The following is a 15,981-nucleotide window of genomic DNA, read 5'->3' as shown; positions in this document are numbered from 1 at the left end:
CCTGGGTTGATTTCTCATTATTTAGTTTGAGTTCTTTTTGTATTCTGGATATTAATCCTCTGTCAGATGTTTTGAGGTAGGGCGTCACTCTAGCCCAGGCTGACCTGCAATTCACTGTGTAGTCTTGGGCTGGCCTCAAACTCATGGCAGTCCTCCTACCTCTACTACCTGAATGCTCAGGTTAAAGGTATGTGTCACCAGGCCCTGCTGTGGTCAGGTTCTTAAGATTGATTGTTACAGTTCAAAGTTATGATGGAGAAAGGTCTAAGTAAGGTGAATGAGCCACAGAGAAGCCTTGTATCTTTTGGTGGGCAGCCCCAGGCAGGTGTGCCTGCCACGTGGGGATGTGCCCAGATGTCCTGCACTCAGCACATGAGAACAGTGACATCACTCTGACTGAGCTTGATTATGTTGGGTTCAATAATCAGTAGTGACTATTTTACCTGGTTTTGCAGTGCTGAGGACCTTGCGTAGATTTCTAGATCTTTTCCTGGAGGTGACTGCAAACCACAACTGAGAGGGATGGGGAAGTCCATGTGTGGCTGTTGCTGTATGGGGCCTTGGTCCAGGTGTAGAGGGGTTGTAGTCCCCTTCTCATTGCTGGGACAGAATACCCGACTAAAAGCAGCTGATGGGGGGAAAGGACTTACTTTGGCTTACAGTCTCAAAGGGAAGGCTCATGATGGCAAGGACAGAGAGCATGGCATGAGCAGAGGCTAAAGATCACTACTTGTGACAGCAGGTAGAAAATAGCAACCCCTAAACCCACCTCCAGAAATGTATCTCCTCCATTGAGGCCTCTGCAGTCTCAGTTGCCACCAGCTGGGAATCATGCATTCATATGGGGACACATCTGGTTCAGACCACCACAGGGAGCAAGTTGTGAGAAGCAGGAGGCCCTTCCCCACTAGTGCTTGCCTGTACCTGAAATGTCTCTTGAATATTGGTGGGATTCCACTCATTGTGAGAGCCTTGCTGGTGGCTTTTTTTCTTCCCCCTAAGGTAGGGTCTCACTGTAGCCCATGCTGACCTAGAATTCATTACATAATCTTAAGGCGATCCTCCTACCTCTGTCTGGGATTAAAGGCAGGTGCCACTACGCATGATTTGGCATTTGTTTTATTGAGGGGAAAAAGACAAAAGTGATGCAGTGAGGGACAGCATTGGAGCCTGCCACCAGAGTGCATTGTGTCCATATATTCCAGATTCCAGGTGACCATCTCTGCCACAGTTGGAGTCCTGTCCTTTCAGAATCTGAAGAGTTGGTTAGGAGTTATGACCCAAGGCGTGAGAGTTAGGGTGATCGGTTAGAGATGGCGATTTCTATGACATGGCTTCAGTTCTGGGTCCCTGATTGAATGTAGGCTTGTTTTCCTCTGTGCAGGTCACATCCCCCCAGTACTTCATTTCTCAGTGGAGATGACTTGGGCCTCTTGTGGGCCTGCTGGTAGGATTAAATGCACTGACCCTGGTTTAGTTTGATGGGTGCACTGGTGAAGGGGAGGGGATGCTACCAGTGGGCTGCTAGCTCTGGTGGTAAGGATTAATGCTGTTTCTCTCCCCCCACCCCCACCAGGCTTACCTGAGACCTGTGGGAGAGGGCTGGGCTTTGGTGTGGGGATGAAGCTAAGTTGGGGTAACATCAGGCCAGAAAGAAGAAAGCAAGCAGATGTCAGCTGGGTTGGTGAGCATGTGACAGTAGAGATGGAAGGTGCCAAGGCACTTTCATCTGGCCATGGGACCAGAGTATGTGGACTGAAGAGACAGGATGTCCCAGTTTGTTTTCCAGCCAGGGTCCTGGGTGATAGGGTCAGGGCTGAGTTGAAAAGAACTACTTACATGGTAAGATAATCACTATGGATTAAGTAGCTCCATGGCTGTCTGGAGCTCTAACATCACCATCGACTTAATTTTCATGGAAACAGCCACTTCCTGACCACTGGGTGGATTTCATGCCTCATTTATAGGGTTGGGCTGCTGGACTCATAAAAACAAATTACAAGTGGCCCAGCTGGAGAAGAATAGTAGCTTTGTTCATGAACAAGGGTGAGGGGCTGAATGTAGAGTGATCACCGTATGAAAGGCAGAAACAGACTGGAGACAGTCAAGGCCTGTTGTCATCACTGTCTCTGTTGCTTTATGATTTCTAGCACATAGTTCTTGTTTCAGAGTATGGCGTTTGTGAGAACCTGCGGAAGCTGGAGATCACTGGTGTGTCTTGCCGAGATGTCTACGCAAAACGTGAGTTAACTTCTGTTTTGCTCATTGTTAATTTTGTACTGAAAACAGACCATGTCAGTGTGAGTGATTAAAATAATATGGTTCACTGTTGCATTTTCTTAGATACCATTGCACAGTCAAAATTGTCAGTTTTTGGTTTTTTGAGGTAGGGTCTCACTCTAGCTCAGGCTGATCCGAAATTCACTATGTAGTCTCAGGGTGGCCTTGAACTTATGGTGATCCTCCTACCTCTGCTGGGCTTAAAGGCGTGTGCCACCATGCCCGGCTAAAATTTGTCATTTTAAATATAGCATTGTAGCCATAAAATTGGGGCAGATCAGTAAACTTACTTTTCAATCTGTTATTGTTAAAGGCATCTTCTGCAAGACCTACAGAGTGCATGTGTGTGTGAATGCGTCCTTCCTCCCTCCCTCCCTCCCTCGCTCTCTCCCTCCCTCTCTCTTTCTCTCTTTCTCTTTCTGTCAAGGTTGGGTCTCACTCTAGCCCAGGCTGTTCTGGAATTCACTATGTAGTCTCAGAGTGGCCTTGAACTCAGAGCAATCCTCCTACCTCTGCCTAAAGGCATGCACCACCTTGCCGGCCTCCATGCTTTCTTTTATTTGGATAATATATTAGGTTTTCTTCAAGGCAGGGTCTCACTCTAGCCCAGGATGGCCTGGAATTTATGGTATCTTTATACTTTAGCCTCTCAAGTGCTGGGTTAAAGGTGTGTTCCATCATACCTGGCTAATGCATATTTATTTTAATTTAATTAATTAATTTATTTTTCTGAGACAGGGTCTTTCTTTAGTCCAGGCTGACTTGGAACTAGTCCTAGGCTGGCCTCAGACTCACAGTGATCCTCTTACCTCTGCCTTTCAACTGCTAGGGTTCAAGGCATGTGCCATCACACCTAGCTGTGCTTTTAAAAATATTAATTTATTTGCAAACAGAAAGAGAGAGGGAGAGAGAAAGAATATGAGAATGGGTGCACCAGGGCCTTTAGCCACTGCCAACAAACTCCAGATGCATGTACCACTTTTTGTGTCTGGTTTTATATGGGTACTTGGGAGTCAAACCTGGGTCCTTAGGCTTTGTAAGCAAGTGCCTTAACCACTGAGCAATCTCTCCAGCCCATATTAAAAATATTTTACTTATTTATTTATTGGGGGGGGGCAGATAGAATGGGCGTGCCAGGGCCTCTAGCCATGCAAATGAACTCCAGACACTTACACCACCTAATGGGCATGTGTGACCTTATGCTTGCCTCATCTTTGTGCATCTGGCTTACATGAGATTTGGAGAGTTGAAATGGGTCCTTAAGCTTTGCAGGCAAGTGCCTTGACTGCTAAGCCATCTCTGCAGCCCTGTTATTTTGTTTTTTGCTTTTTTTATAGTACTTGGGTTCAGTACCAGGCAAGGCTCTGTCAGTGGTGTCACAGTGTCGTTTCCCCCCCCCCCCGTATGTTATGTGTGTATATGTGTGTGTGTATATATACGTACACATACATACATACATACACACACATATAGATACACATACATTTTGTATGTGTGTGGGTACACACGTGTGTGTGCATATGGAGGTCACAGGTTGATCTTGGGTGACTTCCTCAGTCATATTCCTTTATTTAGCTGTCTGTCTATCTGCCTAACTATCTTTTGGCTTTTTGAGATGGAGTCTTACTCTTGTACAGGCTGACCTGGAATATACTATGTAGTTTCAGGCTGGTCTCTAATTCACAGTGATCCTCCTATCTCTGCCTTCTGGGTGCTGGGATTAAAGGTGTGCCAGCACACCTTACCTATTTTTATTTTTTGAGACAAGATATCTTTGAACTGGAAATTGACTAATTCTGCTAGACAAGCTAACCAATGAGCCCCAGGGATCTTCCTGTCCCTGCCTCCACATTGCTGGGATTACAGGCAATGCCACTTTGTCCAGCTTTGGTTTTGCAGGATTGGTATAAAGTTCATATGAGTACGTATTTGGAAAGCATGTAGAAGAGTATGTGACAGAGTAACCATTGTATAAGTCTTCATTAAATACAAATCAATTTTTTTTTTTTGTGGTAGGGTCTCACTCTAGCCCAGGCTGACTTGGAATTCACTATGTAGTCTCAGTGTGGCCTTGAACTCATAGTGATCCTCCTACCTCTGCTTCCAGAGTGCTGGAATTAAAGGCATGTTGCCACCATGCCTGGCCTGGCCTTTTTTAAAAAAATTATTTTTAGAAAGAAAGAGAGAGAGAGAGAAAATTGGTGCACCAGGTCCTTTGCCACTGCAGTTGAACTCCAGACACTTGTACCACCTAGTGGGCATGTGCACCCTTTGTGCATATGGCTTATATGGGATTTGGAGAGTAGAACATAGGTCCTTAGGCATTATAGGCAAGCACCTTAACTGCTAAGCCGTCTCTCCAGGCCTGTCCAGCTTTCTTTCTTTCTTTTTTTTAATTTTTGAGGTGGGGTCTTGCTCTAGCCCAGGCTGACCTGGAATTTACTGTGTAGTCTCAGGGTGACCTCAAATTCACGGCGATCCTCCTACCTCTGCCTCCTGAGTGCTGGGATTAAAGGTGTGCGCCACCACGCCCAGCAACTGTCCAGCTTTTTATGTAGGCTCTGGGGATCTGAACTTGGATCCTCATGCTTACATGACAAGCACTTTACCCACTGAGTCATCTCCTCAGCCCTGTATTTAGTTTTTAAGGGGTACAAGATAATCATGCATGTTTATGGCATATGGTATATGAGCACATGTTTGCAGGATGTATTGACCAGATCAAGCTAATTGGCATTTCTTTTACCTCAAATATTTACTTCCTTATGTTGTTTAGAGCCCTCTCTTATGTTTTAAGTTTTTTTGGGGGGGGTTATTTTTACTTATTTGAGCACTACAGAAGAAAGACATACACACACACACACACACACACACACACACACACACACACACACACAGGGTGGGGGGAGAATGGGTGTGCCACGACCTCCAGCCACTGCAGACAAACTCCAGATGCATGCACCACTTTATGCATCTGGCTTATGTGGGTCCTGGGGAATCGAGCCTCTAACCGGGGTCCTTTGGCTTTACAAGCAAGTGCTTAACCGCTAAGCCATCTCTCCAGCCCCTCTTAAGTTTTTTTTTTTTTTTTTTTTTAAGGTAGGGTCTCACTCTAGCCCAGGCTGACCTGGAATTCACTATGTAGTCTCAGGGTGGCCTTGAACTCATGGTGACCCTCCTACCTTTACCTCCCAAGTGGTGGGATTAACAGCATGCACCACCATACCCGGCCACCCTCTCTTAGGTTTTGAAGTGGAAAGTTGTCACCTTGTATACCTGCTATGCTGTAGTACTTCCACCCATCCCACTGCAGTCCTGTACCTGTTATCCAGGACTTTTAGAGCCGATTAATGTGGGCTGGGCCAGAAACCCTCTGGTGCCTCCGAAATTTTCTGTACCCTGGAGTTCTGGGCCTGCATCTGGTGAGATATGAACTAGAAAAGGAGCTGTGGTGTCATTGAAGCCATCCCTACACCATGCTTCCCATTCTCTGCAGCTCGACTTTTGCTTCAGTTTTCTTCCCTTCCCCTCTCCTTCCCTAATCTTCTCCTCTTCCTCTCCATGCTCTCCTTCCTCCCTCCCTTTTTGAGGTAGGGTTTCAGCTTAGCCTGGACTGATCTGGAACTCAACTTATTGCAGTCCTCCTACCTCTGACTCCTGGGTGCTGGAACTAAAGGTGTTCACCACCATGCTTGACCTTCCCATCAGTTGTCTGTGAGTCAGCTGGGTCTTCTGGCCTCTCTGCTCTGTTTTTTTTTTTGCTTCACCAGCCCCTTTGTTTTCCAAAGTCTCCTTGACCTTCAATGGGTACTTAGCTTCCCTTGTCTCTAGTCCTCTTTAGAGCCTGTGGAGCTCCCATTTCCCACTTGTTGGTGGCCAGTTGGCTTCCATGCATATCTCATGTGACACACTTTCCCCTTTTGACTGCTCTGTATTGTGGTAAGCCATCTGACCATCTCATCGCCAACCAGCACCTAAACAGGTTGTTCCAAAGGAGCTGAGAGTAGCTATTTCATCCTGGTAGGGATGCAGGAATGGGCACTGTCCAGTCATCAAGGGCCTCTGTCAGTTGTACATGCAGCTCCTCGTCTGTGTTCTACTGTCCTATGGGTACAGGGACTGGAGGCTGTGGCCTAATGTAGAGTGGGTGAGGGGGCAAGCAAACGAGGAAGGACAGCAAGGTTCTTACATGGTATTGGTTCCTTGAATATGCTTGCAGATGCAGAGCCAATCCCTCTGCTCGTTCTTTCGTGCCCCAGGTGTTTGTTCTGCACTGGCCAGTATCCACGTGATTGTCCATTTCCACATTTTGAGAATTTGCTATTGGATGTCTGTGAATACTACTAAGTTTTGGGGACAAGGCTGAAGAAAACCTGAGTTCCTAAACAGGTGGCTAAGCTGGCTAGTCTGGAGTGAGCAGTGTCAGGTATGATGTTGCCTTGACAAAGCACCTAGCACAAGGACAAAGCGAAGTGCCAGGGGCCCTGGGAGAGGCATGGAGCCTGATCCATCTTCTCAGATGCCGTCAGCCGCACCTTCTCTCTCACCGGTGGGCTTCTTAGCTACAGCACAAGGGTGAGTAAACCTTAGTTATAGGAGGAAAGGTCCCACTGAGCAGGAAGACATGTAACACAGTGTCCTCTATAGTCACCTTGTCAGCCTGGCACAGTCTGCCCTCTAGCATGCTGAGTAGGGCTGTGTATTTGTGTGAAGCCATGACCTAGTGAGGAAGAACGGTGCTTAGTCACACACAGCAGCTTGCAGGTGAACTGGAACCACTCAGTCCTGTCCCTGCTATGTCTGTTCAGGTATAAACCCTCGCGTGAAGTCGGGACGCTTCATGAAAATTCTCCCTGATTACGAACACATGGAGTACAGAGATGTGTACACCTGCCGTACGTACTGCTGCTGGTCGTGGCTTCTTGATGCACGTTGCATGGGGCTTTGGCTCACACTACCTGGACTTGAGCCACTGGCCTCTGGCTTTTGCTGCCTTTGCCCTGCTGTAGTGGTGCTGTGGTTTGCTGTGATGGGTCACACCGAGTTGTGGCCTGCACTGTTCGCATGTCGGGTTCCTAGAGTATCTTCTGGGGTCCTGGGGCAGCACTAGTAAAGATCATTGAGGTGAGGCACATTTCACTGTCGTAGCATTTATTGAGGAAGGAACTGCAACTATGCATGCATGACAGAGAGAAGAAGACAGTAAAGAAGCTTTAAGTCTCCATTCCAAAATTCTGGGTGTGGTGGCACATGCCTGTGATACTAGTGTTTGGGAGATTGAGGCAGGAGAATTTCCATTAATTTGAGGGCCAGCCTGGGTTACAAAGTAAACAATCTTAAAAACCAAAATAGCAAGCGAAATATAAGCTAACCTCTTTAAAAATTTTATTTATTTATGTAGGAACTCCCCATGCTTGTGGCACTTGGTACGTCTGGTTTATGTGGTTACTGGGGAATCAAACCTGGGTCCTTAGGCTTCCAAGGCCAGTGCTTAATTGCTAAGCCATCTCTCTAGCCTGCTTTTATTTTTTATTTTAGAAAGAGTGTGAGGGAACTGGCACACCAGGGACTCAGCCACTGCGATCGAGCTTCCAGTGCTTGCACTACCCAGTGGGCACGTGCATCCTTGTACTTGCCTCACCTGTGGGATCTGGAGAGAGATCAAACAGGCAAGCACCTTAACCACTAAGCCATCTCTCCAGTTCCTAAGCTAACTTCTAAGCTTCACTAGTCAGTTGTGTTTAACTAGTGTATGTGAACTCAAAAAAAAAACACTTGCACATAATGCCTTGCAGACTCACACACATGCATTGCACATACACCTGCAGACACACACATAAGCACTTGCATATACATCCACAGACTCATGCACAAGCCCTTGCACATACACTTGCACTCACACACATAGGCCCTCGAACATACAGCTGCAGACTCATGCTTAGAACTGAATTCCTCTGCTGACTGAGCTCTGGAAAGCTTCTGGGTTTTAGGGATAGGAAATTATTGTGCACTCCATGTCTCCACGTTTTGTTAGTGCCAAGTGCTTGAGTGGAGATGAAGTGAATGAATTTTAGTTATAAAGAAAAAGATAAACCCCCATGGAGACTGACTGATGCATTCATAACCCCAGGGTGAATACCTTTGATCCCACTGAGAAGGAGCACTAGAGGAATGGGGGCAAAGAAGAGGGGATACAACAGGATAGAATAAAGGGAATGAGATCAACACACGGTTTCTTCATACAGTAAAATTCAAAATTTTATAAAAAGAAGCCGTCTGTGATGGTGCACACCTTTCATCCCAGCACTCAGGAGGCAGAGGTTGGAGGATTGTCGTGAGTTTGAGGCTACCCTGAGAATTGGTAGTGAATTTCAGGTCAGCCTGGACTACAGCAAGACCCAACCAAAAATAAATAAATAAATAAAATAAAAAAAATAAAAGAAAGAGCTGGGTTAATCCTAGCACAGGAGAGGCAGAGGTGGGAGAATCATTGTGTGTTTGAGGCCAGCCTGGAAACACAGATTATGTTCTAGCTCAGGCTGGCTAAAGTGAGACCCTACCTCCAATAATAGAAAGAAAGGAAAAAAGATTAAGAGCTGAGTATGGGACTTGGAGAGATGGCTTATCAGTTAAGGTGCTTGCTTGCGAAGCCCAAGGACCCAGGTTTGATTCCCCAGTTGTAATCCAGATGCACAAGGTGGCACATACTTCTGGAGTTGGTTTGCAGTGGCTGGAGGCCATGGTACACCAATTCTGTCCCTTTCTCTGTTCTTTTTTTTTTTTTCTTCTCAAAGCATTCAGGAACCTTAACCGCATGCAAAAAAAGAAAAAAATGAACCTCTCTGTTCTTGAATAAATAAAATAGTAAGAACAAAAAGACTTGGGTAGGGTAATACATACATTTAATTCTGCATTTTTGTAGCATTTGGGAGGTGGAGGCAGGAGGATTACAAATTCATGACAAGCCTCTGCTATGTAGTGAGATGGAGGCCAGTCCTTTCTCCAAAACAAAACAAAAGATTAAAAAATGGTACTGGAGGCCGGCCGAGGTGGTACATGCCTGGAGGCATGGGTAGGAGGATCGCTGTGAGTTCAAGGCCACCCTGAGACTACATAGTGAATTCCAGGTCAGACTAAGGTAGAGTGAGACCCTACCTTGAAAAACAGACAAACAAAACAAAACAAAAAAAAGGGGGGCTGGAGAGATGGTTCAGTGGTTAAGGTGATTGCCTGCAAAGTCTAATGATCTGGATTTGGTTTCCTAGTGCCCATGTGCAAAGTGGCACATGCATCTGGAGTTTCATTTGCCACAGCTAGAGGCCTTGGTGTGCCCAATCTGTGTTTTTTTTTTGTTTGTTTTTTTTTTTTTTTTTTTTTTTTTGGTTTTTCGAGGTAGGGTCTCACTGTGGCCCAGACTGACCTGGAATTCACTATGGAGTCTCAGGGTGGCCTCAAACTCACGGCAGTCCTCCTCCTACCTCTGCCTCCTGAGTGCTGGGATTAAAGGCGTGTGCCACCATGCCCGGCTTGTGTTTTTTTTTTTTTTTTTGTTGTTTTGTTTTGTTTTTAGACTTTACCTAAAAAAACTAAACCAGGGGCTGGAGAGATGGCTTAGCGGTTAAGCGCTTGCCTGTGAAGCCTAAGGGACCCGGTTCGAGGCTCAGTTCCCCAGATCCCACGTTAGCCAGATGCACAAGGGGGCGCACGCGTCTGGAGTTCATTTGCAGAGGCTGGAAGCCCTGGCGCGCCCATTCTCTCTCTCTCCCTCTATCTGTCTTTCTCTCTGTGTCTATCACTCTCAAATAAAAAAAAAATTAAAAAAAAAAAAAACTAAACTAAACCAAAACAAAACCCCACAGTTGCATAGTGGCACAGGCCTTAATTGCAAGGAGGCCAAGGTACCAGGATGCTGAGTTCCAGGGTAGCTTGGGCTACATGGGGAGACCCTTCTTTCAAAACCAGCCCACCTACTCTGCTTGCACCTGAAACTATTGTATGGTTTCTAAGAGCATTTAGGGTGCCATGCGTTAGCACTGCCAGCTTGAAGCTAATTCCTTTCTTCTGTAAAGGCCCAGTTTCTGTCTCATACTGGGGTGGAAAAAAATAGTATATCTCATGAATTTTTCTTAACATGCCATCAACATCTGGCCAGATGGCTATAGTTTGACACACAGGTCCTGGTATGGAGACCATTCTGCACTTTCTGATATGGCTGCATTTGTGTAGCATGATTTGGGTGGTGTGTGAGCACTTAACACAACTGCTAATAAGTCTCTTGTTTGTTTACACAGATCCAGAGGTGAACTAAGCCAAGGTCCATGATGAGGGGTCATGGGATGCTGGGCAGAGCCTAGGGAGCCAGGCTGGGCTAAACTGAGCTTGGGGGAGGCAAATGGGCATTTTCTTTTCTCTTTTCTCCTCCTCTCCTCTTCTTTCCCCTTCCCTTGTCCCTCCCTCCCTTCTTTTTTTTTCCAATGTAGGGTCTCACTCTAGCCCAGGCTGTTCTGGAACTCACTATATAGTTTTAGGGTGGCCTTGAACTCATGGTGATCCTCCTACCTCTGACTCCTAAATATTGGGATTAAAGGCATGAGCCACCAGGTCTGGTTTCTTTTCTTTAAAAACATTTAAAATTTTTTTAAATTTATTTACTTATTTGAGAGCATGAGAGAGCGAAAGAGAGAGAGAGGGAGAATGAGAATGGGAGCACCAGGGCCTCCAGCCACTGCCAACAAGCTCCAGACGCATGTACCACCTTGTGAATCTGGCTTACGTGGGCCCTGGGAAGTCGAACTGAAATCCTTTGGCTTTGCAGACAACTGATAAGCCATCTCTCCAGCCTAAAAATGTTTTTATTTAAGTATTTGTGAGCATAGAGAAATAGAAGAGAGACAGGGCGGGAGAGATGGCTTAGTGGTTAAGGCACTTGGCCTGCATAGCCAAAGGACCCTCTTCTCCAGTACCTACGTAAAGCCAGATGCGTAAGATGGTGCATGCATCTAGAGTTTGTTTGCAGTGGCTAGAAGCCCTGGTGTGCCATTCATTTTCTCTGTCTGCCTCTTTTTCTCTTTCTAAAACAAACAAACAAAATATTAAGAAAAAGAGGGACTGGAGGGAGAGAAAGAGCAGATAGAAAATGCAGGTGTCACAGCCTGTAGCTATGGCAGACAAACTCCAGATGCATGTGCCACCTTGTGCAAATAGCTTACGTGGGTACTGGAGAATTAATTTAACCTGGGTTCTTAGGCTTCACAGGCAAGTGCCTTAACCACTAAGCCATCTCTCCTGCCCAGGACCCAGGTTTTGTTTCCCCAGTATCCACATAAGCCAGATGCATAAGATGGAGCATGGGTCTGTAGTTCATTTGCAGTGGCTAGAAGCTCTGGTGGCTTGCTCTTTCATCCCTTTCCTTTCCTTTCCTTTCCTTTCCTTTCCTTTCCTTTCCTTTCCTTTCCTTTCCTCTCCTCTCCTCTCCTCTCCTCTCCTCTCCTCTCCTCTCCTCTCCTCTCCTCTCCTCTCCTCTCCTCTCCTCTCCTCTCCTCTCCTCTCCTCTCCTCTCCTCTCCTCTCCTCTCCTCTCCTCTCCTCTCCTCTCCTCTCCTCTCCTCTCCTCTCCTCTCCTCTCCTCTCCTCTCCTCTCCTCTCCTCTCCTCTCCTCTCCTCTCCTTCTTTCCTTTTTCTCTCTCTCTCTCTTTCTCTCTCACTATCTCTTTCTCTCAAATACATAAATGAATATTCTTCAAAAAGAAGAGCCGATTGTGGTGGTGCATGGCTTTAATCCCAGCACTTGGGAGGCAGAGGTAGGATTGCTTTGAGTTTGAGGCCAGTCTGAGACCTCAGAGTGAATTCCAGGTCAGCCTAGACTACAGAGAGACCCTATCTCAAACAAACAAACAAACAAACAAACAAACAAACAAACAAAAAAAGGAATTTTGTCCTGAAGAGATGGCTTAGCAGTTAAGGCACTTTCTTGCCTGCAAAACCAAAGGACTCAGGTTCCATTCCCCAGAACCTGGGTAAAGCCAGATGCACAAGGTGGCACAACCATCTGGAGTTTGTTTGCAGTGGCTAGAGGTCCTGGTGTGCCCATATTCATCCATTCATTCTTTCTCTGTCAAATAAATGAATAAATAAAATATTTTTAAGAGAAAATGGGTACACCAAGGCCTCCATCCATTTGCAATGAACTCCAGATGCACGTGCCACTTTGTATATCTGGCTTTACATGAGTATTGAGGAATTGAACCCAGGTAGTTAAGATTTACAGGCAAATATCTTAACCACTGAGCTATCTCTCCAGCCCCAGATGGGCATTTTCAGGGTGGTGCTCTTCCTACACTGTGCTGGACGTGGTGTCTGTAGAACCTTGTCTTGCGCTGCTCAGCAGATAGTTGTAGATCTCCCCAGCTCCAGCTCCAAGGGAGGAGACTGTTGATAGAGTGACAGTTGATGAGGGCTGTTGATTGCACTGTGTTGCTGAGAGCGCCTGGGGGAGCTGAAGAGTAAATGCCCCAAAGCTTAGAGCTTCCCCATGCCCACCTCCACCACAAGATCCCGTGGAGCAGCAGTGTGTGCACAGACACCTGTGGAACTAGAGGAATTTAAGCCCACCCCTCAGTATACTTGAAGGCTGATAGAGGACATAGCTCTCCCAGTTTTCTCTTGAGTGTATGTCTGAGAACTTTCCACTTTGGGGAAGAACACAAGCGACATTTCTCCTTTGCTCTGGGGAGGTCTGCTGAGCTCCTGGGTTTTGTAGCCTCCTGTTGATGTTCCTGAAGCTTGTCACTGGCAGCAGCAAGATGACAGGATTAGAGAGCCAGTGTCCCACCAGGGTTTGAGTGCAGTTGTAAAACACAGTGTAGGAAACTTGGAAAGTCCAGAAAAATCCTGAATATCCCCAGACATGGGCCTTGGTTCCATTCCTCTGGGTACAGTGACCAGTCTGGTCATTGCATCCAGATGCCAGCAGGAGGAGGAAAGAAACATGGGTCACAGCCCAGCCTGGAGCCTGCTGCGCTTCCAGTCTGTAGGCCTGGTGTAATGTGTCCTCTCACCTGCTATAGGGAGGCTTTAAGACCTTGTACTGCCTGTATTCTGTCATGGCCACTGCCTGCGTTGGGACCTTGCTATTCCTGTATGTGTGAAGTCCTCTGGACCCCATGCTTTTGCAGGAGACAGAATGGAGGGACATTGAACCAGTGTCCTGTATGCAGGACTCTGTCCCAGGAAGAAGCAAGGTAACACATGTGCTTCCTGTAGTTGCCTGGAAGTGACCTCAGATTAGCTACTTGGGTGCTGTGTGTTATTGCCTGTTAGTGATGATCAGCCTCCGTAGGGCGTTGGAAAAATGACTGTCCCTGTGTGGTGCCAACCTTTTCCCTTGTGTGCAGCTTGATGGTGACCAGCAAATTGTTCTGAATTTAAGTTACTTGCATGATTGTAGGTGCTAGTTCTCAGTGGTGCTCTGGAGGCAGATGCGTGATTGTGGGCTGGCCTTGTTGACCCTGATAGCAGGAACTGTACAGCCACTGTGAACCCTGGGCATTTGGTCACACAATTCTTTGGTTGGAGGGTCCCTGCAGAGTTCCAGGCCTTTTGAGGTGCTATCATTGAGGGCTGCAGTGATGGGGCAGGAAAAGAAGCCAACAGGAAGTCTGTAAAAGTTACTCCTATTTATGTCTTTTGGTTGGGGACAGAACAAGATGTTTAGCCATCAACTGCTGATTCTAACTGTCTATGATAGCTCTTCTGGTTTTGTCCTGTGACTGTAGCTACAGGAAGTGACAGGAGAGCCTGTTATTTATATTTACATTTTCTTTTTGGACAAGAGTGTGTAACCACTTGGGCCCACCCCCCTCTCCATTCTGAAGACTGACAGGTGACAGTATGGTTCATTTTTCCCATTGTCTCTCTGGTCTTGCAGGGTTGGGGCAGTGGCTGTCCAGAGTGGGAGAACAGGCCAGGCAGCTCTGGGCCACTGAGGAGAGCTAACTTTTCTGCTTGATGTTACCTAGTGTTTGGTTTTTTAAGGTAGACTCTCACTTTAGTCCAGGCTGTCCTGGAATTCACTATGTAGTCTCAGGGTGGCCTTGAACTCAGTGATTCTCCTACCTCTGCCTCCCAAGTACTGGGATTAAAGTATACCACCATGCCCAGCCAGTGTGCTTTTCATGTCTTGTCTTTCCCCAGTGCCTCTCTAAAGGCATGTGGGACCAGCCCCCAACCCTGGACTTGAAAGAGCTTTCCTTCAGCTCTGATATTGTAGTCACCTTCTCATTGCTGGACAAACACCCACCCAGAAGCAGCTTATGGGAGGAGAGGGTTGATTTTGGCCTATAGACTCCAGGGGAAGCTTCATGATGGCAGGGGAAAATGGTGGCATGAGCAGAGGCTGAACATCACCTCTTCCACAGCAGGTAGAACACCACAGCATAAGAGTAAGCTGATCATTGGCAAGAGGGAGCTGGCGCTAACATACACCCATAAGCCCACCCCTTCATACCTCCTCCAGCCATGCTCCAGTTCTCAAATTGCCACCAGCTGGGAACCAAGCATTCAAAATACAAGTTTATGGGGAATACCCAATTCAAATCATCATACCTGGGTTGGGTCTTTGACCACTTTGGGGTCAGGGTCATCCCCTGAAGCTGGGGGTGCTTTTCCAAACACAGCTGCATCAATCTTGTTTTTAGGCTACCCCAGGTTAGATGTTGGTGCTCTGGGCTGCTTCCTTGTCTTGTGTACCACATGACTCACCCTGGAGGCAGGTTTTTGTGTTCAAGTATGTTTTGTAAAACATCTGTAAACTGGCTGCTGGGAAAAGAAACTTCTTGTTTCTTACAGACCTGCTCCTTTTCTCCATGTCCTGCTCTCCAGCAGGTTGCTTGTGCAAGATGAAGGGGAAGGAGGCAGACTTCTTGTTCATGGCATGCTGATAACTTGATAGATGGCCAAATGCAGTCCTCAGTGAGGGGCACTATTGTAGTCACTTTCTCATTGCTGGGACAAAGCACCCTAACAAAAGCAGCTAATGGGAGAAAAGCTTTTTATTTGTCTTACAGTCTCAAGGGGAAGCTCCACAATGGCCGAGAATTCTCCAGTTTGGGGAAGAGCACAAGCGAGACTTCTCCTTGCTCTGGGGAGGTCTGCTGAGCTCCTGGACCTTTTCGCCTGTTTGATTTGATGTTCCTACTGATTGTCACTGGCAGCAGCAAGATGACAGGATTGGAGAACCATTGTCCTGCCAGGGTTTGAGTGCAGTTGTAAAACACATTGTAGGAAACCTGGAATGTCCAGAAAAAATCCTAAGTATCCCTAGACATGGGGCCTTAGTTCCATTCTTCTGGGTACAGTGATCAGCCTTGTCACCTATTGTCTCCAGGTGTCAGAAGAAAACAAAACAAAAACTAGTTCTATAGCCCAGTTAAGAGCCTGCGATGCTTTCTAGTATCTAGGTCCTTGGTAAGTTTATCCTGTCACCAGCCTCGGTGATACCTGGCATACGTGCTTGTTATTATGTGTTTAACAAACACCATCCTGGCATCTTCATAAAGTTAAGACTGGCTTTACTGTTTTGTAAACCGACTCAGCTCAGATTGTCTTAAAAGAGGATGCAGCCTGCTATTGGCCTGGTGACCTGAATCCTGTCTTTAGAAACTGCTTGTGAGAAATCCTATGTGATAGCGTTTGGCTGCCCTTC

General features: G+C 46.7%; 1 protein-coding gene across 3 annotated transcripts in view; it reads left to right on the top strand.

The window, feature by feature from the left end:
• The window catches only part of Fbxo31 (F-box protein 31), a 66,710-nt gene that overhangs the window by 27,573 nt on the left and 23,156 nt on the right, over positions 1 to 15,981 (top strand). For 2 of the 3 annotated variants that reach the window (XM_004666049.2, XM_045151275.1), the window contains one exon: positions 2,170 to 2,241. In XM_004666049.2, coding sequence (XP_004666106.1) covers positions 2,170 to 2,241 — 72 coding nt within the window. Of the gene's footprint in view, positions 1 to 2,169; positions 2,242 to 7,095; positions 7,176 to 15,981 lie in introns of those variants that run through there. The other variant, XM_045151270.1, reaches the window with a different exon arrangement.

This window comes from Jaculus jaculus, chromosome 1 (assembly GCF_020740685.1).
Source record: "Jaculus jaculus isolate mJacJac1 chromosome 1, mJacJac1.mat.Y.cur, whole genome shotgun sequence".
Classification (NCBI taxonomy): Eukaryota; Metazoa; Chordata; class Mammalia; order Rodentia; family Dipodidae; genus Jaculus; species Jaculus jaculus.
The sequence above is the reverse complement of the archived record's forward strand: the minus strand, read 5'-3'. Positions and strand labels throughout refer to the sequence as shown.